We start from the raw sequence: 27,544 nt of genomic DNA, 5'->3' as shown, positions 1-27,544 counted from the left end.
CGTTACACCCACCAGCGGAGAGGGGGCAGCCCTGGAGAGCGGCCCTCGCCGCCCCCCTTGCCCTTGCCTGCCCATAGCACCCAGTCACCATGCGCTGAACGTAGCCGGGTCCCACAACCAAACCCCGCCTGCCGCCACTTCTTAATTTAACTTTTTTTTTTTTTTTCTTAATTTCTTTTTTAAATTTATTTTTCCCTCTTTTTTACCCCCTTTTCCTTTTTTCCCCCTTTTTTTTATTTTTTCTGTTTGTTTTCCTTTTTTTCCCTGTTTTTCTTTTTTTCCTTTTTTCCTCTTCCCCCCCTTTTTTTCCCTTTTCTTTCCCCTTTTCCCTTTTCCCCTTTTTTCCATTTTTCCTTTTTTATTTTTCTTTTTTCCTTTTTTTCTTTTTTCCCTTTTTTCCCTTCCCTTTTTCCCTTTTTTTCCCCCCGCCCTCTCCTTTTCCCTTACCCCCCTTTTCCCCTTTTTTCCCTTCCCTTCCCTTCCCTTTCCTTTATCCTCTTTTTTTCCCCTTCCCTCTCCTTTTTATCTTCCCTCTCCTTTTTCCCTTTTTTTCCTTTCCCTCTCCTTTTTCCCTTCCCCCCCTTTTTTCCTTTTTCCCTTCCCTCTCCTTTTTCCCTTTCCCCTGCTTCTTCCCGTTTTTCTTTTTCCTTTTATATTTTTTCCTTTTTTCCCCTTTTCCTCACTTCTTTCCGTCTTCCTTTTTTATTTTTTCCTTTTTTCCCCTTTTCCCCACTTCTTTCCATTTTCCTTTTTTATTTTTTCCTTCCTTCCTTCTTCCTTTTCCATTTTCCCCCCTTTTTTTCTTTTCCTTGGCTTTTTTATTTCTTTCCCCCCTCCCTTTTTCTCCCCATTTTACCCCTTCTTTTCCCTTTTAAACTTTTTTTCCCTTTCTTATTTTTATTTTCTAGCTTTCCTACTGCTCTGGGAGTGTCTCCCAGCACACCACCCTGCAGCTGGAGCCGCTCCCTGCCCCAGTGCCTATCACACTTCTCTCAGAGGGGGCAAAAAAAAAAAAAAAAAGTGTTTTAATCCTTTAGCAAACTCCTGTGAGACCTACATCAAGCCCTGCTGAGGCCAAGGCTGGGCAGAACCCTCAGCACACCACTGGCCTGACCCATCAGCCTCCTCAGTTTCCCCGATGCCGAGGTTCAAACGATGCCAGCTCATCCTCGAGAGGAGCCTGAGCTGCCCAGGAAAGCAGCACAGAGAAGTGGATGTTCCTGTTTTTCCAAAACAGCCTTTTAATTATGCTCCTTACTATATAATAGCAGTCTTTTTCCAACACTTCAGCAGTCGGGGCTATTAATTTAGGACCCGAGGTCTAACAGCGGCAGCGTGAAAAACACTGTCCTTCGGTAGACCACCTCCCTTCTTACACTGATAGAGAATTTTTCAAGGAAAAAACTACACATTCGGGGTAGTACTCCTTGTTTGTGACACAGCAGATCCTCACTGACTTCACAGTTTGGATAGATGATTTTCTGTTTTATTTTTTTTTTGTTCTATTGCTGCTCAGAGGATGCACCCAGGACCGGAGTGATAAATGCCCCCTTCTAGCACCATTTTCAGGGAAAATAAAGCTACCCAGTGGAAGATACAGCTACGTTATCCCTGAGGTTTGGCAATGAATCCATTTCTTGCTCTCTGAAGGGAAGAGAAGAGGGTTAATGCTGGCTCTGGAGCAGGTGGGAACATCCCAAGCTCAGCTGGCACCAGGCCGCATCGGAGCCTCTCGGCACGGAAAAGCTGCGTGTGCTCCAACTCAAAGGGATCATTGGTCACGGCTTCTCCTTCCCATCTTTCCGAAGCTTGAACGGCCACAAAGAGTCTTGTTTTGGAAAACTGGCTGCTTCCAGCCTCTCCTCCTGGGCATCTCCTGATAAACGCCCGGCTATTCCAGCAGCGGCACCGGCTGCTCGTGTTCTGGGCTGGCAGAAGCTGTTTGGCATCTCTGTCTCCTCCAGAGACCAGCGTGACTCCCTGCCTGCCCAAGGAACCAGCAGAGGGAACGAGGAGATGGATAAAAAGGAACCAGGAACAGCCAGAAACGTGGGTTTTTCTTTTTCAGGCATTTCCCACCCAGGCCCATAACGCTGTTCAGCACCCTCGGAGTGGCACACACACACCTGCCTACAGCTGGGGAAATCCTGCCAGCACCTCCATTTGCAGAGTTTTATTCCATCTGTGTGTAATTCCCACCCTCGGAGTGGCACACACACATCTGTCTGCAGCTGGGGAAATCCTGCCAGCACCTCCGTTTGCAGAGTTTTATTCCATCTGGGTGTAATTTTTTATCCTTAAATCTTAGGGAGAAGGTGGAGGGAGAATTTCTACTAATTTAATTCATTCCAGATCAGAGGCTGGAAATAAAAAACCCTTCAAAGAAAATCCAAACACTCCTTCTTTCTAATTCCTTATCCTTAAATCTTAGGGAGAAGGTGGAGGGAGAATTTCTACTAATTTCATTCATTCCAGATCAGAGGATGGAAAAAAAAAAAACATCCTTCAAAGAAAATCCAAAACCCTCTTCTTTTTTCCTTTTTTTTTTCCTCTTTTTTTTTTTAACAGATAAAGGCTAGAAGGTTTTGTGGGGACCGGTGCCATTCTTTGGTTTTTAGAAATCACCCTTCAAAAACACGTGCTTTTGAACGGAATGCTGCATTTTAAGGGAGAATTTCTACTAATTTCATTCATTCCAGATCAGAGGATGGAAAAAAAAAAAACATCCTTCAAAGAAAATCCAAAACCCTCTTCTTTTTTCCTTTTTTTTTTCTTTTTTTAAACAGATAAAGGCTAGAAGGTTTTGTAGGGACTGGTGCCATTCTTTGGTTCTTAGAAATCACCTTTCAAAAACACGTGCTTTTGAACAGAATGCTGCATTTTTTTTTTTTTTAACAGATAAAGGCTAGAAGGTTTTGTGGGGACCGGTGCCATTCTTTGGTTTTTAGAAATCACCCTTCAAAAACACGTGCTTTTGAACGGAATGCTGCATTTTAACACGACTGCAGACACCCGAGGCCTCGCAGGGATGGGCTCACCTTTTTGAGACTGATGGGACTAATACCATCAAGCTGTTTCTCCCCGGTATATATTTTTGTTATAACTTGGGAAACAACAAACCCATAGGTTTGATTTCTGCAGCTTCCAAAAGCAGCTGCTTTCATCCTCCAGCGTGGGACGGCGCGGGCAGGAGGGGCTGAGCTGTGAGTCCACCCCAGGGCATCCCTGGAGACATCACTCCCTTAGAGGTTTCTGATAAATAAAAGCCCATCCATCACCATCAGCTCTATCCACCTCATCTCCTGGTCTCTCCTTCCCAAACAACCTTCCTCTGGCAGTTGCTGGGGAAAATTGCTTCTGGTTAAATAGGCTAATTTAATTTGTCACCCTCAATCCAGCCCTCTCTACACGCAGTCTCCTGGGTGCCAGATAATTTCCCCAAGATACAGCCCAGCGCCCTCAGCACTCCGAGGCTCAATTATTGCAATGTTTTTCCCCTGGCTTGCCCAAACCCTACGTTTTTACACCACCTGGAAGGCTGCTGCAAACACCTTTGCCCCCACACCATCACTTTAGCCCCATCGACTTTTAAAGGCAACTCCTTCACCCAGCCCCTCCTGCTCCTGCTCAGCCCCCGAGCCCTGCTTGGTCTTTCGTGCCCAAAATCCAACGGGCAAAACGAGCCAGGAAAGGCTCTGATTTTATTTTTTCTCTATGGTGGTGCTGGGAACTGTTTGCCCCCACACCATCACTTTAGCCCCATCGACTTTTAAAGGCAACTCCTTCACCCAGCCCCTCCTGCTCCTGCTCAGCCCCCGAGCCCTGCTTGGTCTTTCGTGCCCAAAATCCAACGGGCAAAACGAGCCAGGAAAGGCTCTGATTTTATTTTTTCTCTATGGTGGTGCTGGGAACTGGAAAAACAGAGCAGGAGTTTGGAGTCAAACTGCTGGTGAAGGGAAACGCTCACCTCCGGAATAAGCACAGTGACATCAAAAGTACTCGTGCAGGAGAGGAATTAAGCTCTGGTTGGTTTTCATAAACAGGGATTTTAGGAGGATTTCCATGTGTGTGAGGCAGCATCACCCTCGATCCTGGGGTATCGCCCAGCACAGGCTCTTTCCAGGCTGGTCCAGGAGGAGCAGAGCCTCCACGGAGATCCTGACCCCAGTGAAACCAGTTAAGCCCACACCAGTTTCATCAAAGGACTCTGCTTTCCCACTCTCCCTTTTTCTCTGCCCTATTTATTAACTTCCAAAACCAGGGGTTGTGACAAGACACACGCAGGTGCACACATGCCCTTTCTCCAGGCCCCCAGGTATTTTCCAGCTTAGAATCACAGAATCACAGAATCGTCTGGGTTGGAAGTGACCCTTGGGATCATCGAGTCCAACCATCTCCCCTACTCTACAAAGTCCTCCCCTACACCATGTCCCTCAGCACTGCATCTAAACGGCCCTTAAACACAGCCAGGGATGGGGACTCCACCCCTCCCTGGGCAGCCTGTTCCAATGCCCGACCACTCTTTCAGTGAAAAAATCTTTCCTAATGTTCAATCTAAACCTCCCCTGTTGGAGCTTGAAGCCATTCCCTCTCGTTCTGTCACTAATTACCTGTGAGAAGAGACCAGCACCAACCTCTCTACAGTGTCCTTTCAAGTAGTTGTAGAGAGTGATGAGGTCTCCCCTCAGCCTCCTCTTCCTCACACTAAACAGTCCCAGCTCTTTCAATCACTCTTCATAAGATTTTATTCTCCAGCCCCCTCACCAGCTCCGTTGCCCTCCTCTGCACTCGCTCCAGCACCTCCAGATCTCTCTTGGATTGAGGTGCCCAAAACTGGACACAACACTCGAGGTGTGGCCTCCCCAGTGCCGAGTACAGGGGCACAATCACCTCCCTACTTCTGCTGGTCACATTATTTTTGATACAAGCCAGAATGCCATTGGCTTTCTTGGCCACCTGGGCACACTGCCGGCTCATATTCAGCCCTTTGTCAACTCGAACCCCCAGACCTGCAGAGATTGCAGCACCCAACCCCAAAGGCAGCAGGGACAGGGAAGGGATGGGGACACGGTGGCCCAAGAGCCGCCACACCAACACCAACAGCCTGACCTTTAAAAAAAATGGCTAGCCTTGTTAAAAACCCCCTTCCAAACCCACATCGCTTCTCCTTTCTAATATGATGGGTGACACGGGCATTTTAAGTGTTAATTTGGTGCCTTGGGAAACACCTGGTGACCTGTCATCTCCCATGGCTTACGTTTAGCACATTTGTACCCCCTCAGCCCGGGGAGCCAGCCCAGAGCAAAACCCTCTCCAGCTCCTGGGATGGGTTTCACTCTGCCTCACCGGGGGCTATTAAGAGCCTCAATGCTCCTCTCTGGTTTCCAATAGTACGAGCTGCTTCCTAAAGGTTAGAGTTTGTTTTAAATAGCGCAGCCATCTGTCCTCCCGCCCCTCATGGGAGCTGAACAAATCCAAGCAGCCAAAACAGAATGTTTCAAACTGTCAAGTTTTTTTTTCATCATTGCAAACATTTCGGTTTGAATCGGACCCGTGTCCTAGGAAAAAAAAAAAAAGAAAGAAAAGTCTATATATTTTTCTTGTGTATTCTACAAACTCTCTGAGTCTTCCTTTAACAGCTGGAATCTCATTAATACAAATATATTCGCCACCTCCAGGCACTTTACAAACCACGGAATAATCTTCATTTATGTGCATCTTGTCTTTGAAACTAAAAAAAAATAATACTTATTTATTACAGGTAGCCAGGACACACAGAACCAATGCACAGCACTAAGAACAATATCTCTGTGCACACGTGGAATTTGGGCACACAGACCTGCATTATATTTTCTCCCAGTTGCTGAATGTCAACTAAAACACCACATTCAACTCTTCTGCAAAGTTAAATCAATTAATTCACTCAATTCACAGGACTCCCTTCCTTAATTTGACTTTATTTTTGAGGGAAGTGGGTTTAGAGCTACGTGCAGCAGCTCTTACCAGCAGAATCGCTACTACCTTGAGGGAAAAATAAAAATATATAAGTGTTTCCTTAGGGAAATCCTGCTCCACGTCAAGAGAACTGCATATGATCCTGCTGGGATCATCCACCCCCACCAAAAACGTCGATGGTCCCCCCCTCAGAAAAACCCCACCTATTGCCTGGGAGCATCCCAGGAGACAAGCGAGACAACAAATATGTATTAATCAGAACAACATACCAAAGTTTATTGATTACTTCAAACAAAAGTTTCTGTAATGAAAAAAGAGCAAGTTGCATTCATAAAAGGTAACATTCACATTCAATTTCCTTTATATAAAGCAACATAAATGTATAAAATTGCATTTAAGTGAAAAAAATGTAAGGTTGCAGTCCTTTTTTTTTTTTTCTTTTTTTTTCTTTTTTTTTTTTTTTGCAAGAAGCTGCAAAATGTATCTTCTCATTGCCTGTATATAATTTACACTTTCTATGTACTACATGGTTTCAAAAAAAAAAAAATAAAAAAAAAATTATTCCATAGCTGGGAAACTGGATAAATGGTGCAGTGTTAGGAAAAGTTTTTTCAACTGTGTGTATACGAATTCAATTTGAAGCTTTTATGCGATTCCAAGTCATTTATAACATTCTCATAATAATTAGGGTTAGTTTTTTGAGAAGCAGCTATGACTACACCAAGTTCCTTCGTTTTTAGAAGGTTTTAGAGGGGAATCTTAATTACTTTTCTTATCTTTCAGTGTCGCTAGCCAGTGATTAAACTGACTATCATGAAAATTAGCATGAAAAACAAAACCCAGCCTTTTTTTTCCTTCAAGTTTTTCCACCGAAAAGCCTGTACTGACCTTTGAGCTCGCTCAGCAGCACCCCAACGGCGCGGCGCGTTATCGGGGCGCAGGGACAGCAATCACAGCATCACTGTTGGATCCCCGCCACCTCCATCACACCTTTGTCACCATCACTGCTTTTTCTCCCCTTCTCCAACCCCTCAAAAGGGCTCTCCTCTTGCCCTCCATTTCCCAAGTCACCCAAGGCAATGAGAATGTCACTTCTGCCACGGCTGAAGGAGGAGGATCAGCTCTTCTGCTGCTCCAGGGCACTACCCAAAGATCCAAGCCCAAGAAAACCTGCGTTTTCCCCCCCAAAAGAACTCCTTTTCGAGACATTTCACCTTAATTCCAACCCTCCTGTCAGCAGACGTGCCTTGGGTTTGGAGGGCGACGGGTTGCTCCATCCTCAGACAGGAACTCTCAGAAAGGGGAAGGGAAAGATTTGGTTCCTGGAGGGCTCCGTCTGAAAAAAAGGCTGCAGAAACGAGCCCGTTTGAGTGGCCTCATCGGGACAGGTCACACATTGCACCTACCTACACACTGCTCCCACCAACCCCAACAGCCAAAAAACTCCAAAACCTCCAGCTGGATCTCCCTGGAACGGCCTCCGACCTTCGGAGTAGAGCAGGACACAAAGCAACCCCAGGAGTCAGGCTTGGGACCATTTTGGGCTTGGAATGGTTTTGAATCACAGGAATGGGGGCATCTCGGCACCCCGTTTTTTCAAGGTTATGTAAACACAAGTCAGCAAGTGTAGATTTAAGGAGAAGGGTTAAGGATTTGGCATAGAGAGCAGATCTTCATCGTATTCATCGCGCACGTGAGCTGTAGGCACCACATTTTAGCAAGAAAAAGTCGAGGACGGGGACAAGGTCTGCAAGTCGAAGTCTAGGTCCGGGAAATGAGGTGGGAAAAGTTAAAAAAAAAAAAGAAGAAAGAAGGAAAAAAAGAAAAGCTTTGCCCATGGGACACATGCTGGAAGTGCAGCTCCTTACTTGCATGCAGCAAGGAGCCGAGCCGCGGTGGAGAACACGGTGCTGGGGAACAGCACTTGGGGTGAGGCCAGTGCAGTGTCTATAATACAGTGGTCCTGTCCATACCTCCTGTCCATATGTCCCTTCCTGTGCTGGGTGACAGGAGAGCAGCCACCGGCCAGAGGGACCCCCTTCCTGCTCGGATAAAGCCCAATTAGCAAAGTCCTAACGATGACACGCCAGCTGATCCGCATCCTGCTTCCACCAGACGGGGCCTCAGGGGTGGCAGCTGGAGAGCCAGGCTCAATTCTTCCCAAAATTAATAGTTCGGCAAAAATCTGATGAAGGGAATGTTCCATCCAGTCCCAAATTGCTGTTTCTTTGCCCGCAGGTGAGCGGGAGCCAAACCCAGCAGCAGCACAGAGCTCGTTAGGGCTGGAATGAGACCCCAAGAGCTTCTCACAGTCGTTCCTCTGTGCCCCTCGATGTGGGGGGGACCTTCACACCCCACGGCGGTGGCACACGGGGTGCTCCATTTATCACTTGGCAAAGAAAACTGCTTTTTCCACATATCAGAGAATAAAAATAATACAATAAAATAAAATCACGAGTCAGGTATCTCACCTCTGCTGGGCACAACCTGAAGAGAAAAGTTTCCACGACCATGGTACAGGTAGATTTAAAAAGAACATGCCAATTTAAAAAACAAATAAAATGCAAAATGAAATCAGGTTTGTGTATTCCTTGTTTTTGTTTTGGACCATGGTACAGGTAGATTTAAAAAGAACACGCCAATTTAAAAACCAAATAAAATGCAAAATGAAATCAGGTTCGTGTATTCTTTGTTTTGTTTTTTTTTTTTTTAAACCGGCTTCTTTTTCCTTAGTGCAAATAACTCAAGATGCAGTTTGACACACCTGCAGGTCCCCAGGCCGTGTCCCCGGGATGCTCCAGGGACCGCGCTGGCACTCAGGCCTTTAAAGTGTTGAGACAACTGCACAGGGCAGCAACGTGAGCACAACCACAGGAGCCTGCCCAGCTTTGGAGCTTCTTTCCATCACCAACAGCCACAACACGGCACGGGGAAGGGGGGAAAAATGACCTTTTCTTCACTCTCCATCAGCAATAAACCCATCAGGGAACCGGCAGTGGGAGGATGCTCCGACACTTCCCAGCGCGGCGGGTACCACCCTGCCCAGAGCAGGGATACAACTGAAGGCTCCACACCATCACCGAAGATTTCTCCCCAGTTTTCAAGTATTTCTTCCACGTGCATCCGGCAAAACAGGGCTGGGAGGGGGCAGCCCCCCACCCCCCGACGGGTCGGTCCCATCCCCGGCACCGGGCGAGATGCTCGGGGGGCTGCATCCAGCTTCTGAGGGAGAAGAGGGGGCTCTCCCCAACGTTTTCGGGGAGCCAGGGAGGGCTGTCACTGGGTTTAAAGTCCATGCTTCTTCTTTGGTCAGGCAGAGCAAGAGATTTCAGCAGCTCCCTGCTGCTCTGGGACAGAGGAAGCCCCCCCCTACCCCCACCTCCCTGTATGAAACAGGGCTGGCATTGCTCTTCAGCACTTCAGTTCATGCTGTTTCAGGAGGAATTAATGAGGAATTCCTAAAGATGCTTTCTCAGCCCCCAATGGTGTAGAATGTGGCAGATTTGGGGGGTTTTGTTTTGGAGGGGTGGGGAAGCCACAAGCTCAAAGACAAAGGGGGACCCCGGGGCTGCATCCAGCTTCTGAGGGAGAAGAGGGGGCTCTCCCCACCATTTTCGGGGAGCCAGGGAGGGCTGTCACTGGGTTTAAAGTCTGTGCTACTTCTTTGGTCAGGCAGAGCAAGAGATTTCAGCAGCTCCCTGCTGCTCTTGGACAGAGGAAGCCCCCCCCCTACCCCCACCTCCCTGTATGAAACGGGGCTGGCATTGCTCTTCAGCACTTCAGTTCATGCTGTTTCAGGAGGAATTAATGAGGAATTCCTAAAGATGCTTTCTCAGCCTCCAATGATGTAGAAAGTGGCAGATTTAGGGGTTTTGTTTTGGAGGGGTGGGGAAGCCACAAGCTCAAAGGGGTACTGTGGGGCCAGTGCCCTGGCTACTGCTTTATCAGCAGGGCTGCTTGCTGTCCTTGGTAATATCAAAGAGGACTGTCAGGTTAAACCCAGGGGTTTTTGCCTACAGCCTGACAACGCGCAGTGTTTGTACGGAGAGCACTTTAAAGTATCCTGAGAGGACATCTTTCTGCCAAATTAGTAACAGCATCTTCAGTCTTCACATAACCATTCTCTATACGTTTGTATGAGATTAACATAGGCAGATCAAAGGGGCCAGTCTGCAAAAATCAGAAGGAAAACACACACGTTTTTCAGCTGTTACATTCCCAAACTCATAAACCTTTTTTCCGGGTTATTTTTAGGAAAAAAAAATACTGAAAGTTTTATAGAAGAAGAATGATCAGAGCGTGATAAAAGTGCCAAATCTCATTCACAACCAGGGAAGGAACAATGAGATGGTAAATCAATCCGCACAATCTGCAAAATGCTGTAAAACACCTAAAATTGGTTTCTGCCTCGCTGTCCCCTGCAGCTCCCCTCCGGCCACCTCCTGCACCAGTCAGCACCAGTTATGGCAGTGGAGAGCACCACCTAATGTCCATGGGGAAGGAACGGCCGCTCGGCAGCTCCTGGGCAAGCAGAATCCTGGATTTAATCCGGATACACTCCGAGCTCTGGCAAGTCTGGCTGTTGGACCCGCTGCTCCAAATAATCCAATTTCTTTAGAAGTAGGAGCAGGTACAAAGGCAGGAGAGGTTTGCAGAAAAAAAATTGTAGTTTTGCGTTTGCGGCCAAAACCGCAGAGCTACAAAACATCTCACTAAAAAGGGAAGTTGTGAATTCAATTTGGCACTTTTACATATTTATTTTTATTATATTATTCTATCAGCTTACTATGATGTTTAAAACCAAGTGAAGTCGTGGCAGGATGCTCTCGGTGTGTGTACGTAACACATACAGACACGGAGACATGCCCGCCGCACCGCGTGTCCACACACACACACACACACACAAGTACACACGTTTAGTTCCGCTCTATGCAGATGAATTAAAATGTACTTATTTCTATCTCGACAGACCAGCATGCACCCTAGAAAAAGGGACTTTGGTACCGTTCAGATGCAATACTGGAATCATTTCAATAGCTGGGATTTGAGGACTTCACTGTAAACACATCGGTGTTGGCTTTTACAGCCACGGTCGGCACAACTCACCGACTGTATTCTCTAAGCTGTCTGCTAATATTAGGCTAAAATACGGGTTATATTAAAAGATTTGTTTACATATGACAAAATATTTTAGTTTGAGAGGATCCATAGACATACAGGATCCCAAAGAGGTTGCAGGTAGGACAACGTCTCCCAAATTAAAATGCATCCCAAGCATTGCATCTCCATTCCACAAGGACAGGTGCCCCACACCGACAGTCAAGAGGGTTACGAAGAACCAGAGTTTAATTGATTTGGTTAATGGATGCCTTTTAAAACCATCCCAACTTCTTCGGACAGGGTACCTGTTACAACACATTAGACTCATCTGAGAACGTTCTTAAAAGAAGTGGTCTGACGGAAGGTCTGGCCGACAATGAATCAGGCACCTTCCTGCTGCTCTGCAACAGCGAGGCAAAAAGACTTATAACACCCACCCCTGCCTCACGGTGGAACAGCAGAAGACACGTACACACACCCCTTTTCACGGCTAAATCGCATCATTTCACTAAGGGATGTAGCAATACACCCCCCCTGAACACCACGGTGGTCAACACTGGCTGGGTCTTGCAGTGCAAGAGGCACGGTGGGAAGGCAGGAGCTGCTTCCGAGGATGGAAGAAACCATCCTCCAGCTCTTCACAACCAACATTTTGAAAAAAAGGAAGTCAGATGGGAGATCTGGCAGTGAAACCAAACAGCGGGGACATGTTTTTGAGGCGCTTGGCTCTGGCCTACCCACCGTCCCCATGGTCAGCAAGTCCAAGACTAGGCCTGGTTGCGCCAGTTGAGTCCAGTGGCTCATTTGCTTGTACAAAGAACATTAATTGGGATGAACTGGGCAAGACGGGCACTTGGGGAGCTCCTCCTAGACCATACAAGCCTGAGCTGTTTGCCAGGGCATCCAGAGGATGACCAAAATCGAGTCCACCTTAGAGAAGCTTGTGTCCAGTCCACTACAGTGTCCACCTCACTGGGACATCCCCAGCTCACCCACCTGAGAGGCAACAGGAGACCCAAGGGGAAGAGACAGACAAAACATTTAAGCAAAAGATTTAAATTAAAGCAAAAGGGCAGGTAAAGCAGTGTTTTGCTGGGCAAGCAAATCTAGACAAGGGTTTTCAGGAGTTAGGCGTTACGAGGAGGGAAAAAAAAGCAGTAGAGCAAGCAACGTAGAGAGACTGGGAAAGGAAATCACCTTATTCACTCCAAGAAAAGCTGTGATTGCTGGAAGTTTGAGAAAGCATGAAGATAGTGGATGTTCCTGAGGAAGGAAGGCGCTTCGTTACCTAGTTCACAACAGCACAAAAGACAGAAAATTGCAGTACAAGAGAGAGAAAGGCAGAAACCAAGGAAAACACAGATGCGCCTTGCAATTAAAAAAAAAACAACCACCAAACTAAAAAAAAAAGAAAACTTCCACAAAGAAAATTTAATAAAGACTGAGCAAAGGCAATGCATTGCATTATAGGGACTTGGGGTGAGTCAAGGTTGGGGTCAAGGGCCATCGAGGCACCTAAATAACTACCTTAATCTCATTTGTCACTAAATGCTCCCTTTGGGAAAATGATGTTGGTTTTTTGTCCAATATTAAGGTCAGGATCCTCAAAAAGGGTCTTGACTCGAAATCATGTACTTGGTCTTGGATACCTTTAAAAATGAGGTGTCTGACTACGGTGTCTGACTGCCAACACAGACATCTGGAGCTGGTGTGTCTGCTTCAGGCGTTTTATGAGGCTCTTACTCAAAATGTACATTTCAATGCTGCTCAGCCTGTGTTTAGGAACTTTTCTAGTCAACACTTATTTTGCTTTGCTAAATGATTTCACAGGAGCCTTTTTTCACGCGTACAAAGCGCTTCTGAAAGCAAGAGAAAGTAAGAGAGAATGGATCTTCTGGCCATCAGCTGAAGGCAAAAATGGGTCACCTCTCGGGTGAGTTGAGCTGAGGCTCAGAAACCCCAGGTCACTCTTCCAGGTCACTGTCCTCAAACTGTCCACAACTTCACCCAGAGAAGCTGTGGCTGCCCCATCCCTGGAGGGGTTCAAGGCCCGGTTGGAGGGGGCTTGGAGCAACCTGGTCTGGTGGGAGGTGTCCCTGCCCAGGGCAGGGGGTTGGAACTGGATGGTCTTTAAGGTCCCCTCCAACTTTTACCATTTTACAGCTCTTTGAACTGCCCTATGTCCACAGTTGAGAGCAACTCGCTCCCAGCCTGTTCCACAGGGGCATCAAGCCAGAAATCATTCAAATCATACTTAATTGGAATAAATTACATGGAGCCTCAAAGAATTCAACCACATTTCTTTTACCACCTCTATTGCTTTCATCTTTAACGTTTTGAGTTGTTTGGTTTTTTTTTTTTGTCTTGCAGATACATGTTTTAATTCACTGATGCTCTGCCAAACTTGTACTTCAAATGTTATGGGAGAGGAAAATCTTTACTACTTCATTGGATTTTTAAATTTTTTTTTAATTGAGATAACTATCGTTTTTAGATAAGGATCAAAGATACCAAGTTATCCCACGTGAGGAAAATGCACAGAAACCTCAGGGTGTACAGGAGCTTCAAGGAGAAGCTCACCTCATTATGTGGAAGGTCAGCCCATGGTTTCCTGGGACAGGGTCAGACCAGCTGGGCACTGGTCTGCCAGTACCAGGCTGCTGGTCCAGGGCATGGTTGGCAGGGCAGAAGCCACCTCTGCCCTGGCCAAACCCTGCAGCCGTGGCACCCAGCTGGAAGCCACCCTGGTGGCCCCACACCGGCAGCGGTGGCCCCGTGTCCCTTTGGCTGTGCCCTACCACTGCCTAGGGACATGGAAACCCGATGGCAAGAGGCTAAGGGTGGTGGGCAATGCCTGCTGGTGCTGCAGGGGGAAAAGAGGGGCTGCAGGAGGGAGGGGAGGCACGGGGATGATGCTGCAGGGATGCTGGGATCTCTGGGAGAGCAGAGAGCAAGGGACAGGGGGGATCTCAGCAAAGAGTGAGTCCTGAGCCCGGCAGCGCTGGCATTCATCATCTGCAGGAGTGAGGAAGAAAACTTTCAGGAGAACAGAGCAGCCCCAAGGAGAAGGACTTGAGGGTGTTGGTGTACGAGAAGCTCAACATGAGCCAACAATGTGTGCTGGCAGCCCAGAAAGCCAACCACGTCCTGGGCTGCACCCCCAGCAGCGTGGCCAGCAGGGTGAGGAAGGGGATTCTGCCTCTCTGTTCCGCTCTGGGGAGACCTCACCCCTGCCCTACCACTGCCTAGGGACATGGAAACCCGATGGCAAGAGGCTGAGGGCAGTGGGCAATGCCTGCTGGTGCTGCGGGGGAAAAGAGGGGCTGCAGGAGGGAGGGGAGGCACAGGGATGATGCTGCAGGGATGCTGGGCATCTCCAGGAGAGCAGAGAGCAAGGGACAGGGGGGGATCTCAGCACAGAGTGAGTCCTGAGCCCGGCAGTGCTGGCATTCATCATTTGCAGCAGTGAGGAAGAAAACTTTCAGGAGAAGAGAGCAGCCCTGAGGAGAAGGACTTGAGGGTGTTGGTGGATGAGAGGCTCAACATGAGCCACCAACGTTTGCTGTCAGCCCAGAAAGCCAACCACATCCTGGGCTGCATCCCCAGCAGGGTGAGGAAGGGGATTCTGCCCCTCTGCTCCATTCTGGGGAGACCCCACCCCAAGTGCTGCCTCCAGCTCCGAGGCCACCAACACAAGGAGGACGTGGACCTGTTGGAATGGGTCCAGAGGAGGCCACAGAGATGCTGGGAGGGCTGGAACCCCTCTGCTGTGAGGTCAGGCTGAGAGAGTTGGGGGGCTTCAGTCTGGAGAAGTGAAGGCTCTGTGGAGACCTTAGAGACCCTTCCAGTCCCTAAAGGGGCTCCAGGAGAGATGGGGAGGGACTCTGGATCAGGGAGGGGAGCCACAGGACCAGGGGGAACAGTTTTAAATGTAAAGAGGGGAGATTGAGATGAGATCTCAGGAAGAAATTCTTTGCTGTGAGGGTGGTGAGAGCCTGGCCCAGGTTGCCCAGAGAAGCTGTGGCTGCCCCATCCCTGGAGGGGTTCAAGGCCAGGTTGGAGGGGGCTTGGAGCAACCTGGTCTGGTGGGAGGTGTCCCTGCCCAGGGCAGGGGTGTTCAAACTCGATGGTCTTTAAGGTCCCTTCCAGCCCAAATCATTCTATGACTCCATGGTTTACACTTTTAAAAGGAGTCCTCCTCAGCAGCAGGGGAAAGCTGTTGAGAAACCAGACTGCTTCTGAGGAGAGCCAGACACTGCAGGCTGAAGTCAGGGCACAAGCCCCCAGTTATTACAGGGGGTGGGTAAATATGACAGGACTCTGTTTCCCCTGCACCAGCATCCGAGGACATACCCAAGGGGAACATCAGGGGTTTGTTTTTTGGCACAAAACGAAGTAGGTTTTTTTCAGGAGATAATATGGTGGGTTTGAGGAGCAGTTCCAGTTGGAAAAGGGTCACTGTACTTTTATGAGAGACTTTACGGTTTGCATCCACTGAAGGCAACTAAGGAAAGGCACAGGCTGAGTCTCTCCTCCCTACAGATCTAGGCAGTATTTTTAGATGAGCTTCTTGACATTTCTGGCATGTGAAAGAGCAAGATGAGACTCTAGAAAGCCTTCCTCGAGATGTGAGCGGTACGCAGTACTGTGACAGATTCATCTGGTGCTTAAGAGAGGTCTTCCTAAAAATACTATAAATACATTATCTTGTTCCTTACCTGATGACTTTTCTCTTTTATACTTTTTAAAACTATTAGAAGAATTTCTGGGAAAAGGCTGATAAAGATCAGGAGAATTATTGCCAGCCACGTGGAAACAGAAGTCAGCATGTGGGCAAATACAAAATACATTCTTTGCTGCTTCAAGAAAGGCCTGAAAAAGAAAGGATACAAATAAAATTCTGGTTAATGTGGAATTCCCAAGAAGGTCAGGATCAAAGGCAGATTCAGATCAAACTATGAGCAGTAACACTTCCCTTTCAGATGGAGCTGGATGCAGCCCGCACAGAAACATGCTAGTGTTTGACACCACCACCAATTTTGCTACTATCACCAAAAGGTAAATTATTCACCTTGTCAAAAACCACTTCATTTTATTTCAAATTTGGACTTTGCTATGGCTTCTGGTTTGCTTTTGATGGTGGAAATCCAGAGACTCTCGGTCCCAACAGATTCTTTGTCTCTTCCTCCCTCCCTTGATGATGGAGGGGAACCAACAGATGTGTGTGAAAAATGCCTCATAAATAACTGATATTAAGGATCCCAAAGCAGTTGCTGCTTAGCATTAACTCGGAAATACTGAGCTAAGCAAATTAAACACACCAGTAGAAAACTCCTGTATTTCAGCACAGAGATCGGGCTACATCGCAGACCACTATCTGTTGGTTAGGATGGGCTGAAGAGTTAAACAAAGCCCGTGGCCCCCAGTTTAAATATTTAAATCAGTCCCACATCTTGATTAGCAGGCTGCTGGGTCAAGGATGTAGCCCATAAACCATGGCACTAGCCCATGGGAAAGGCAAGGTATAAAATGGGAGATGCTGTCTACTGTGAAAGTCAATGTGAATGTCTACTCCAGCATGGGAAATAGAAAACTAATAATATTTGTAAGGTACTACTGCTGTTGCAGGAAATTAATCCTGGTTGCACTGAAATCAATGAGAATTTCTTCTCCTACTCAGATCCAACATTTCAGCAGGAAGATCTGTGTTTTCTCCTGCTTATTTCTCTCTGTTAAGCTGCCCCAGAGCGCTGGGTCCCCTTGCTCTGCAGCTGCCTCATCTCTTCCTTCTGTATCACTGGCTTTCTTTCCACCATCAATTTTTCCTTTCATTCCCACCCTCGTGCACAGATGCTGAAATATTTACCCCAAAACTCCTCAATTAAGGTAAGAACCAGACAAGAACCAAGGTCATTTTGGCATCAGAAATGACCCCGTGGGCAGAAAAGCAAATTGTCTCTTGCCAAATCCAAGCACCTGGGAGTTATCTGCTTTTGGGCTCTCTCTTCAATAGGCTGATGGACCTCCTGGAACACATCTCAGCATGCAACAGCCCTCTTCCACCGACTTTTAGTAGGTGTTGGGTGGAGGTATCATCCCTTCCCACCCCGGTAGGGAATGGAGCACGGTTGGACACCAGTGGAGAATCTCTGGTGAGCCCAAACGAGGTGACAACTGTAGCCACATCCCCCCACAAAGCCAGCGCCGGGCATTCCCCTCAGAAAACCCAACTGGAAGAAGAAGAAGAGATACTTGCCAAATGACTCCTCCCCAAAAGAACGAGAAAAACACATAGAAGGCCAGAGAGCCCCAAATGACAAAGTGGTTCATCCAGGTCCAGAATCGAGTATCTAACGCCAGCTGTGGGAACAGAGAGAGAACAGGCATTAGATGAAGAGTGTATTTGACTGTGTTTACATGAAATTTCTGACTGCTTTCACATTAAGGTTGAAATTCTCCAACCAGCTCCCTCCCTGCTTATGTACGATGAGGAGAACATTTTAATTATCTATAGATTGGCACCATTGTCAACATGGAAACAGTGAGTTTCTAATTGTAACTGACGCATTTTAATAGAATAAATTTGATGCAACCTCTGGTGCTACAGGAAAGAAAAGTTTTAAAGGTTACGGGGACTTCAATTGTCTCCTGCCACCACCTGAACCAAACACAAAAGGCCTTTTGTATGGTCTTATGCAAAGTGTTTGTTCTGGAAAGCTCCGTGAAACAAAGGAGGTTTGCTATTATTTGTTTGACAGATGTGCTTTTGTGATCCCTCCAGTGCTTAGCGGTGTCTGAAACAAGGTGGACAAAGCCAAGTTCTCTATTCCTCCTCTCTTTCCTCTTGCTGGAACTGAATGCCAAGGGGTGAAACTGTGGGGAAAAAGTCAGCCATAATCAACTGGAGCTCTCAAAAGAGGGCAAAAACATAGGAAAATAATTTAACCCAAATATGAACTTCCAGCCCTGGAGGTATTTAAAAGACGGGTTGACATAGTGCTTAGTGACATGGGTTAGTGATGGGTTTTTAATCAGTTAGGCTGATGGTTGGACTAGATCATCTCAAAGGTCTCTTCCAACCTAGACAATTCTATGGTTCTATGATTCTATGAACACTTATAGACCAGCACAGGAACACAGAGCGTAGAGTATGCAAAGGACTGCGGTCAATAAGCAAGTTCTGCCTCTATGGAAGAAGAAAAGATTCAAGTGTGGTGGGAAACGTGTTCTTAGAGACTTCACCTTCAACACATTTACCGCACGATTTTACAGCATGTTGGAAAATGACTGTAAAGATAAAATGACAGCAAAATGACGGCAGTGTGCCCAGGTGGCCAAGAAAGCCAACGGCATTCTGGCTTGTATTAGAAATAGTGTGGCCAGCAGAAGTAGGGAGGTGATTGTGCCCCTGTACTCAGCACTGGTGAGGCCACACCTCGAGTGTTGTGTCCAGTTTTGGGCACCTCAATACAAGAGAGATCTGGAGGTGCTGGAGCGAGTGCAGAGGAGGGCAACGAAACTAGTGAAGGGCCTAGAAGACAAATCACATGAAGAGCGGCTGAAGGAGCTGGGGCTGTTTAGTATGAGGAAGAGGAGGCTGAGGGGAGACCTCATCACTCTCTACAACTACTTGAAAGGACACTGTAGAGAGGTTGGTGCTGGTCTCTTCTCACAGGTAATTAACAATAGAACGAGAGGGAACGGCTTCAAGCTCCAACAGGGGAGGTTTAGATTGAACATTAGGAAGGAATTTTTCACTGTAAGAGTGGTCGGGCATTGGAACAGGCTGCCCAGGGAGGGGGTGGAGTCCCCATCCCTGGCTGTGTTTAAGGGCCGTTTAGATGCAGTGCTGAGGGACATGGTGTAGGGGAGGACTTTGTAGAGTAGGGGAGATGGTTGGACTCGATGATCCCAAGGGTCTCTTCCAACCTCAATGATTCTATGATTCTATGAAAAATAAGTGACTAACCTTCAGGGTGACGGTGAACACCAGCACGGTGAAAACAATCGTCCCAAAGGTCCAGTTCCCAAAAACCTGAAAAAAACCACGTTGTGTTGCCACCGGCGCCTGGGTCCATCTCCTTGGCGAGGCACAGAGAGGACGCTGAGGACAGGGGTGCAAGCAGGGACTGGAGGGGACAGAGGGACAGCTACAGGGGGGGTTGGATGCTGGGGAGGCGTTGGGCGCTACCCTGTGCCATGCAGTGCCACACGGACGGGCCACCCGGAGCCGGGACGGTGACAGCTACAACCTCCTACTAACAGCAATGTCAATCGAGGATACAAGTCATCGCACCACCTGCATTTCATGGTTTCTGGGTAATTTACTCAGTTTCTGCTTTCTCGCAACACCTCTGCTCATCGCCTGGTTTTTACTCCCATTTGCAGAAGGCACCAATGGGGATTTTTCCATCTGGTTTGGTTTGCGGATACTAGTGACTACGCACGACAGGAAAAAAAAAAAAAAAAAGAAAAAAAAAGCAGATACTGTATCTATAAAATCCAAATTATGGCAACGAATGGGAGGGATGCTTACCAAAGGCTGTCAAGATCTGAATGCATACATTAAAACAGAAAGTGAAATGTAAAAGTTTTCAAAAAAATGCCAAAAAAGTCAAGTCAATAGGAGCGAAAAAAAAGGAGTCAATCAAACATACATGGATATTATGAACAATTGCTGATAGCAGTTCTTACAGGCATAAGTGTTTACAAAACAGGACATAACCACAGATCCTATTTTAGTGCCACACAGACTTGACCTCTCAAGGCACTTGCAGAACATATCAGTGCTTTGTGTTTTATTCAAATACAACCAGAAGGGCCATAAATACAGAAAGGCACTGAATCTACCATATAGGGGATTGACTGCTTATAGCTGGGACCATAAATGCTGGCATCGATGCAACGTATGCATATACATACGTGAATTTCATCAGCTTTTCTCCCAGGGTTAGCCACTGAAAAAAGCTAAAGGTGTGACCCTTGAAAACAAGTGATAGTGTAAAAAAGTTTTCCATCAGCCAAGGTCTGAAAATGCTCTTTCCTTGGGGACAGGGAACTGAGACAGCCCAGGTCACCACGGGTGGCAGCTGCACCAGGCTAACGCTCTGCTCTGCACTCACTTAACCAGCAAAAAGAAAAAAAAAAAAAAAGAGAAAAAAAAATTCAATCTTTCCCCCTCCCTGCCCCCTTTTTCTGTGCAAGTTACCCCAAGAAAAAAAAAAAAGAAAAAAAATTCAATCTTTCCCCCTCCCCGCCCCCTTTTTCTGTGCAAGTTACCCCGGAGCAGCTCCCACACCTCGCTCACGTGGCCGTGCAGGCGGCTTGTCCTGACAGCAGCGGCAGGAGGACGCAGACAGCAGGGAGGAGAGGAACAGCCTGCTCCTCCTGACAGCGGTGCTAACTTATGCTGGCTTCCAAACTGCAGCAAAAACCCAGCAAAAGCCCCCCCATCCACCTCCCCCCACCCCCCGACAAAGGCAAGAGGGAGGCTGAAATCCCACCTCAGAGCCCCAAACCACGTCTGCGCTGACAAACAGCATCTTGTTGAGGTGGGATAATAATTTGGTGGATTGTCACCAGCCAAATTTCACAGGGTGGGAAGGACAGACACCACTCCTGCCCTGGGACCATGCAGGAGAGGGTTCTGCAAAGCTCACCGGGTGGCTTCCAAACGGCAGCAAAAACCCAGCAAAAGCCCCCCCATCCACCTCCCCCCACCCCCCGACAAAGGCAAGAGGGAGGCTGAAATCCCACCTCAGAGCCCCAAACCACGTCTGCGCTGACAAACAGCATCTTGTTGAGGTGGGATAATAATTTGGTGGATTGTCACCAGCCAAATTTCACAGGGTGGGAAGGACAGACACTCCTGCTCTGGGACCATGCAGGAGAGGGCTCTGCAAAGCTCGCCGGCTTGGAATAAAGCTGTAAAACTAGTTATTTTACCTAGTGAGTATAACCAGCTCTGCCCTGTTTCCATGGCAATTTGGAAAACGTTTCATTGCAAGCATTTGCTGCAAAAAAATCACACCATAAAGCAAGGCTACACCGTGGGACAAGACTCGAGACACACTGCACAGATTAAGCGTGGAGATATTCCCTGCCAGGCGTATAAAAGAGGCAGTGCACAAAACACACACTCATCTTGCTCTGCCCTTTTTTTCTTTTTTTTTTTTTTCCTGGTGGTGTTACCTTTCCGTTATCTTCCAACGATGAATTTTGAAAAAGGAAATAAACCCCAAAGAAAAACACGAGCCCTTCAAAGGCGCCCAGAAAGGTCCAGTACAGGAAGGGCTTCCACTGCAGCATCGCGTTGTCCGAAACCTTCCTGCCAAGAGATGGAGCAACAAGAGTGTCACCATCACATTTTGGATGGACCACAAAGCCCCTCGCAGCCTGGTGGTCCCTAGGATTTGGGGACGAGGAGGTAAAACTCATAAAAACACGACACAAACAACATTTGCCACGCACAGCTGCTCGCTGGGAGAAATCATAAGGGGTTCAGCATATTCATTTTGTTTTGTCCTTCTCCTCTGGGTAGCTTAGATTAAAATCCAAGCCAGCCCAAAGCAAAGAGCTGTGACACTGTCCTGAGCCTCTCCTGCAGCCCCTGCACCACCCATGGTATCTGAATTTTGAATTTTAAATCCAGGGCAATGCTAAAGAAGACACAGCAAATCCACGTTTTCATTTTGTTTTGTCCTTCTCCTCTGGGTAGCTTAGATTAAAATCCAAGCCAGCCCAAAGCAAAGAGCTGTGACACTGTCCTGAGCCTCTCCTGCAGCCCCTGCACCACCCACGGTATCTGAATTTTGAATTTTAAATCCAGGGCAATGCTAAAGAAGAGCCCTATGGGACACAGCAAATCCACGTTTTTGACACTGTCCTGAGCCTCTCCTGCAGCCCCTGCACCACCCATGGTATCTGAATTTTGAATTTTAAATCCAGGGCAATGCTAAAGAAGACACAGCAAATCCACGTTTTCCCCTCTTTTTGTTGGAAGGCACAAACCCCCCCTCTCTCTGAGCGAAGCCCTGCAAGCCCCGTTCCTAGAAGAGGTATTTTTCTGCACAGGCTAAAAATAATCTCCTGAATGGTAGGGTGGGTGTTTTTAACACGGGGGCTGTAGCAGGAGGCTCGTGGCTGAATATAGGCTGAGATCTGGCACGGAGGCAGCAGCAGCAGCCAATGGATGCTCTACGGGCAGAGGAGAACGACCCTCGGGGAGTTTAAATAAAAAAAAAAGTTTCCTGCATCATTATCTTTGCAGATCACTCTCTTTAAAATCTGAAGATTGAGGAGGGAGAAAAGCACATTTAGGGTAAAACCAAAAAAATCTCAGTTCTTTTCTCATTTTTCTTCCTAACTGTTAAAGCAACACATCCAATTTCAGCAACAATGCACCTTGCAAACCAGTGTGGTGTCAGGCTCCTACAGCTGCAGCTTCTAAAGCAAAACCCCACTGAATGCTGTGCAAGAAGATGCACCGGCAACGCTCCAGCACACCCCAGTTTGGGTCTGAGCAAGGAGCAGGGCTGGACCAGCCTGTCAGCGGGGTCTGTCGCAAGGAGAGGGAACACAACCAACTTGCTCCCTGCCACCTCCTGTTTTGCATTCACATTCCATCCCAAACGGGCTTTTTTTTGCAGCTTTTCCAGCATCTCTGCCGTGAGCTCTGCACTGCAGCAGCTCAGCACTGCGTACGGCAGAGGCACAGCAGCCCCTCTGCCTTCGGCGGCGCATTCAGGCCATGAATATTCAAACCCAGGTGATCTGCCTGCACAATTTATCTGTTTTCCCTCAACGGACAGGACCTGGGAGATCAGACAGCCCAGCGGGGGAACGCACAGGGGCCTGTCGTTATCGAGCCGCGCTGCACGATATTCAATTAGCAATTTATTAAAAAATATGTGCCGTGGCATTTTGCCATGCGAGTGGAGGAACACGGAGGTCTAATCAACCATGGATCTATTTCAAAAACACCCAATGCCCCCTTCCTCACTTTAGAGCCCTCATGGCACCTGCTCATTTCTCTATACCTAAACATCTAGAATATCTAGAATACCTAGAATATCTGGGATATACATGTAATATCTTTAGGTACCTGCTAATTCCCTTTGCTGTCCCCTCTTGGCTCAAGCATGGCTTTGCCACGCACAGCTCCTCCATAGCTGAGGAGCACTATATGATGGTGATGGTGCCTGTCTGGGGGACACCAGGGCACTGGCCAGACCTGTTGTCTTCTTCTCCCCATGGCTGAGCTCACTGCCAGGCCAAGGAATTAGCTACAGCGATGGATGAGGAGGGGCTTTCCCAAAAAAGCACCTTCCTCAGTCCTTGCTGAAGGGCTGCACCCAAGCACATGCAGGGGAAGATGGGAAGCATCTCAGTTTTTGTGGAGCCTCTCCCTGTTGCAACCAAGGAAGGAGAGAAAGCACCAGGAGAGAAAGTCTCCACAAATTGTCCTTTCCCTGGGCAACATGGCAAAAAACTCTGAGCACATGGATGGAAGAGCAGAGTTCCCCAGTAACAGGCTCTGATATGGGGTGGTGGGGAATGGAGTTAATTGCAGTTGGCAGCTGATCACACGTGGTGTTCCCCAGGGCTCGGTATTGGGGCCAGTTCCCTTTTATATCTTTATCAATGATCTGAACCAGGGGATCAAGTGCACCCTCAGTAACTTCACAGATGACCCCAAGTTGGGTGGAAGCGTCAACCTGCTTGAGTGAGAAAGTCTCTGCAGAGGGATCCAGACAGGCTGGATGGAATGGATGAGGTTCAATAAGGCCAAGTGCCAAGTCTTGCACTTGGGTCACAACAACCCCCTGCAACACTACAGGCTTGGGGAAGAGTGGCTGGAACTGCCTGGCAGAAAAGGACCTGGGGGTGTTGGTCAACAGCGGCTGAATATGAGCCAGCAGAGTGGCCAGGAAGGCCCCCAGCATCCTGGCCTGTATGAGGAACAGTGTGGCCAACAGGACTGGGGCAGCAATGGTCCCCCTGTACCTGGCACTGGTGAGACCCCACCTCCAGTGCTGTGTCCAGTTTTGGGCCCCTTCTGACAAGAAAGACATTGAGGGGCTGGAGAGGGTCCAAAGAAGGGCAACAGAGCTGGTGAGGGGTCTGGAGCATAAGTCTTGTGAGGAGAGGCTGAGGGAGCTGGGGGTGTTCAGCCTGGAGAAAAGGAGGCTGAGGGGAGACCTTCTTGCTCTCTCCAACTCCCTGAAAGGAGGGTGTAGCCAGGGGGGGTCAGTCTCTTCTCCCAAGGAACAGGTGATGGGACAAGAGGAACTAGCTTCAAGTTGCACCAGGGGAGGTTTAGATTGGATATTAGGAAAATTTTTTACACTGAAAGGGTTATTAAGCCTTGGAACAGGCTGCCCAGGGCAGTGGTGGAATCACCATCCCTGGAGGTATTTAAAAGACGGGCAGAGGTAGTGCGTAGAGATATGGTTTAATGATGGTTTTTGTCAGTGTTAGGTTGATGGTCGGACTTGATGGTCTGAAAGGTCCTTTTCAAGCTGGGCAATTCTACAATTCTATGACTTGCCCTGTGCAGAGGAAGCCTGGGGGAGGATATATCCATTTATACTCGCTGAGAAACTACCTGCCTACCCCGAAAAGACGGGCAGATGTAGTGCTTAGAGATATGGGTTTAACGATGATTTTTGTCAGTGTTAGGTTGATGGTCGGACTTGATGGTCTGAAAGGTCCTTTTCAAGCTGGGCAATTCTACAATTCTATGACTTGCCCTGTGCAGAGGAAGCCTGGGGGAGGATATCCATTTATACCCGCTGAGAAACTACCTGCCTGCCCCAGGCTCCAGGAACACTTGTCTTCCTGAAAATGAATGGATCTTCCTTTCTCCTGAAAGCCAAATCTCCCCCTGGCCCCGTCCGTTACACACTCTATCACGTGCCTGCCTCAAAGCTAACAGGAACGAATGGTCTGGCCACATATGAAGCTTTTTTTTTTATGGATGAAGAATTCCACAGTTTATTTTTTTATACAGACACAGCAGTGCAATTTTCTAGACCAGAGCATAAATAAGTAGAAACAGGCAGTAAACAGGGCATTTCTTATCTCTAAGGCAGTAGCAGCAGAGCCAGGAGGGGGCAGAAACAGCCTTTTCTGCAGTTCATGGGGATCCCATCACCGACACGGGACGGGGAGACCCGTTTACACTCCTGGACCCACAGAACTTAAACCGTGGATAAATCAAGTAGTTCTGGGGCTCACCCAGCCTGGTGCTACTCACATGTAGAGCTGCGGATCCGCCGTCAGCGTGTCGATGTTGATGTGCTGCTCCAGCAGGCTGTAGGCCAGGATAGGCAGCGACGTGAAGCAGATGTTGTACATAGTGAGATAAGCAGCGTCATACAGTGGCTTAAAAGAGGAAGAAGGGGTAAAATGAGAGAGAAATTCCACTTTAAGAGTCTCCCCGCAGAAATATTAGAAGTTTCCAGCCCTCATCTCTGTACCCACCCTACAGATTCACCCCTTAGTCACAGGCACACAGACAGTTTGGGTTGAGAGGGGTCATGCCAGGGGGGGCCAAGCCACATCAGGCTGCTCTCATCTCCGGCTTGTTCACCAGAAAAATGTGATTAAACAGCCCTTATCACAGCTTTTCTGTAGCTGCTCTTGTGCTTCTTGTTTCTATTAATATACTTGATGTCTCCTGTGACTATCTAAAGACTAGATGGTTTAGAGGAACTATGGCTGCTGCTTCTTTCTTTTTGAAAAAAAAAAAAAAGAAGAAAAAAGCAAGTGGTTCTGCTGAGACAAGCAGAGAATTATCTCCTATCATCTACTCTTCCTCACCATTACTTTTGAGCCCAAATAGACACAGGCAGTTGACACAAAAGCCAAAGCTCTTGTCTCCGAGCACGTGAGCCCACCCACCACATGGACCTGTCCTTCTGACGCTCGCTTGGACTGAGCAAGGCTCTGATGACACTCCCCGAGTGGCTTTTTTTTAAAGGTTGTCATAAAAGAACAAACTGTTCTTCCTTTTGAGAGACTCCTTTAATGCAGGGAAATAGAGCAGAGGAGAAAAGATCAGGAAGTCTTTGAAAACTTTTTCTTTTAAGAGAAGGAGAAACGGCAAAAATCAGGTGCTGACAAACCAGCTGTATTTTGGGAAGGTGTCCCTCTGTGTTCATGGGTGGTGGATGGAGAAGAAAAGAAAGCAGATTTCTTTCTTTTTGGTTATGGGTCTCAAAAAGATGATGCTCCAGATACGGCGCTGAGCAATGGGGTCAGTTCCAACTGTTCTCTACAGGGAGGTGAGGAAGGGACGGGCCACCAAAAGCCAGGTCTCTGCTAAGAAGCCTCACTGTGCCCCTTGCTTTTTCATCCTGGCTTTACAGACACATTACTGGAAGTTACCTGCTGTGAGAATCCACAGAAGAACTGGTATAAAAACTGCGGTAAAATGAAGCAAAGGTTCTAGGGGAACAAAAGACAAAGGGTTAGCAGGGAAACGCTTGACTTCTCAATCTAAATCCAAATAATTCTTCCCCGTTATTAGACACTGGTGTCTGATACCGCAATATCAGACAGGTTGGGGCACTGTTTTCTACCAAGCACAAAACGAATCCAATGAGCAATTAATATCTGCAGAAGTCACTGGAATAAAGTCAGGCTCACATTCCCCAGCAAGTATTGTTTTCAACTGACAGGCACGTGGCAGAGACACAGCCTGTTCCAGGGAAGGAAAACACAGTTGCGAAATAACCTATACTACTTTTTTCCTCTTCCCAAAGAGACCCAGAGTATAAACAAAGAAATAAGCCACACACACACATCCTTACCTTATAGAAGAAATACTGTACAAGGTGTGCTATTCTCACGTAATACAAATGCCCGTGTGCTAGTAGCAATTTTCTTAAATGTTTAAACTTTGGCACAGCGTAGTCGCTGTTTCGGGAAGCCTGGCGTCCTTCTTTGCCTTTTATACCTGGAGACAGAAGCGTGGCGAGGGGTTAATCCCTGGGGGACTGGAATCTGGCCGGATGCTAAAGCAAGGGGTTAATCCCTAAGGGGCTGGACTCTGGACCTGCTAAAGCAAGGGGTTAATCCCTAAGGGGCTGGACTCTGGATGGATGCTAAAGCAAGGGGTTAATCCCTAAGGGGCTGGAATCTGGACCTGCTAAAGCAAGGGGTTAATCCCTAAGGGGCTGGACTCTGGATAGATGCTAAAGCAAGGGGTTAATCCCTAAAGGGCTGGACTCTTGATGGATGCTAAAGCAAGGGGTTAATCCCTAAGAGGCTGGAATCTGGACCATGCTACCCACTGGATGGGGGGAGGGTTGTTCACATCCTGCAGTGTCTCAAGGTATGAAAAAGGCCATTTTCCCCCACCCCGAGCGCTCCAGGAGAGCAAAACACTAACGTGCTGCAAGACTCTTTGGCTCCACAACACTCAGACCTGCCACTGGAGTTTTTTTTCAGCTGTATTTAGGTTACTGCCCGAGTTCCTTTGTAA

General features: G+C 47.7%; 1 protein-coding gene across 1 annotated transcript in view; it reads right to left on the bottom strand.

Annotated features, from left to right (window-relative positions):
* Positions 1-6,348: 6,348 nt before the first annotated feature.
* Positions 6,349-27,544, bottom strand: part of ATP11C (ATPase, class VI, type 11C) — a 47,295-nt gene continuing 26,099 nt past the window's right edge. The window contains exons 21-28 of the mRNA XM_014954932.1: positions 26,871-27,016; positions 26,446-26,505; positions 25,313-25,440; positions 21,247-21,382; positions 19,025-19,090; positions 17,312-17,415; positions 15,774-15,927; positions 6,349-7,303 (exon numbers count right to left, since the gene is read on the bottom strand). Coding sequence (XP_014810418.1) covers positions 7,235-7,303; positions 15,774-15,927; positions 17,312-17,415; positions 19,025-19,090; positions 21,247-21,382; positions 25,313-25,440; positions 26,446-26,505; positions 26,871-27,016 — 863 coding nt within the window. The 3' untranslated portion in view covers positions 6,349-7,234. The remainder of the gene's footprint in view (positions 7,304-15,773; positions 15,928-17,311; positions 17,416-19,024; positions 19,091-21,246; positions 21,383-25,312; positions 25,441-26,445; positions 26,506-26,870; positions 27,017-27,544) is intronic.

The sequence above is a fragment of the Calidris pugnax genome, unplaced genomic scaffold (genome assembly GCF_001431845.1).
Source record: "Calidris pugnax isolate Ruff unplaced genomic scaffold, ASM143184v1 scaffold38, whole genome shotgun sequence".
Lineage (NCBI taxonomy): Eukaryota > Metazoa > Chordata > Aves > Charadriiformes > Scolopacidae > Calidris > Calidris pugnax.
This window is presented reverse-complemented; position numbering and strand designations above follow the sequence as displayed.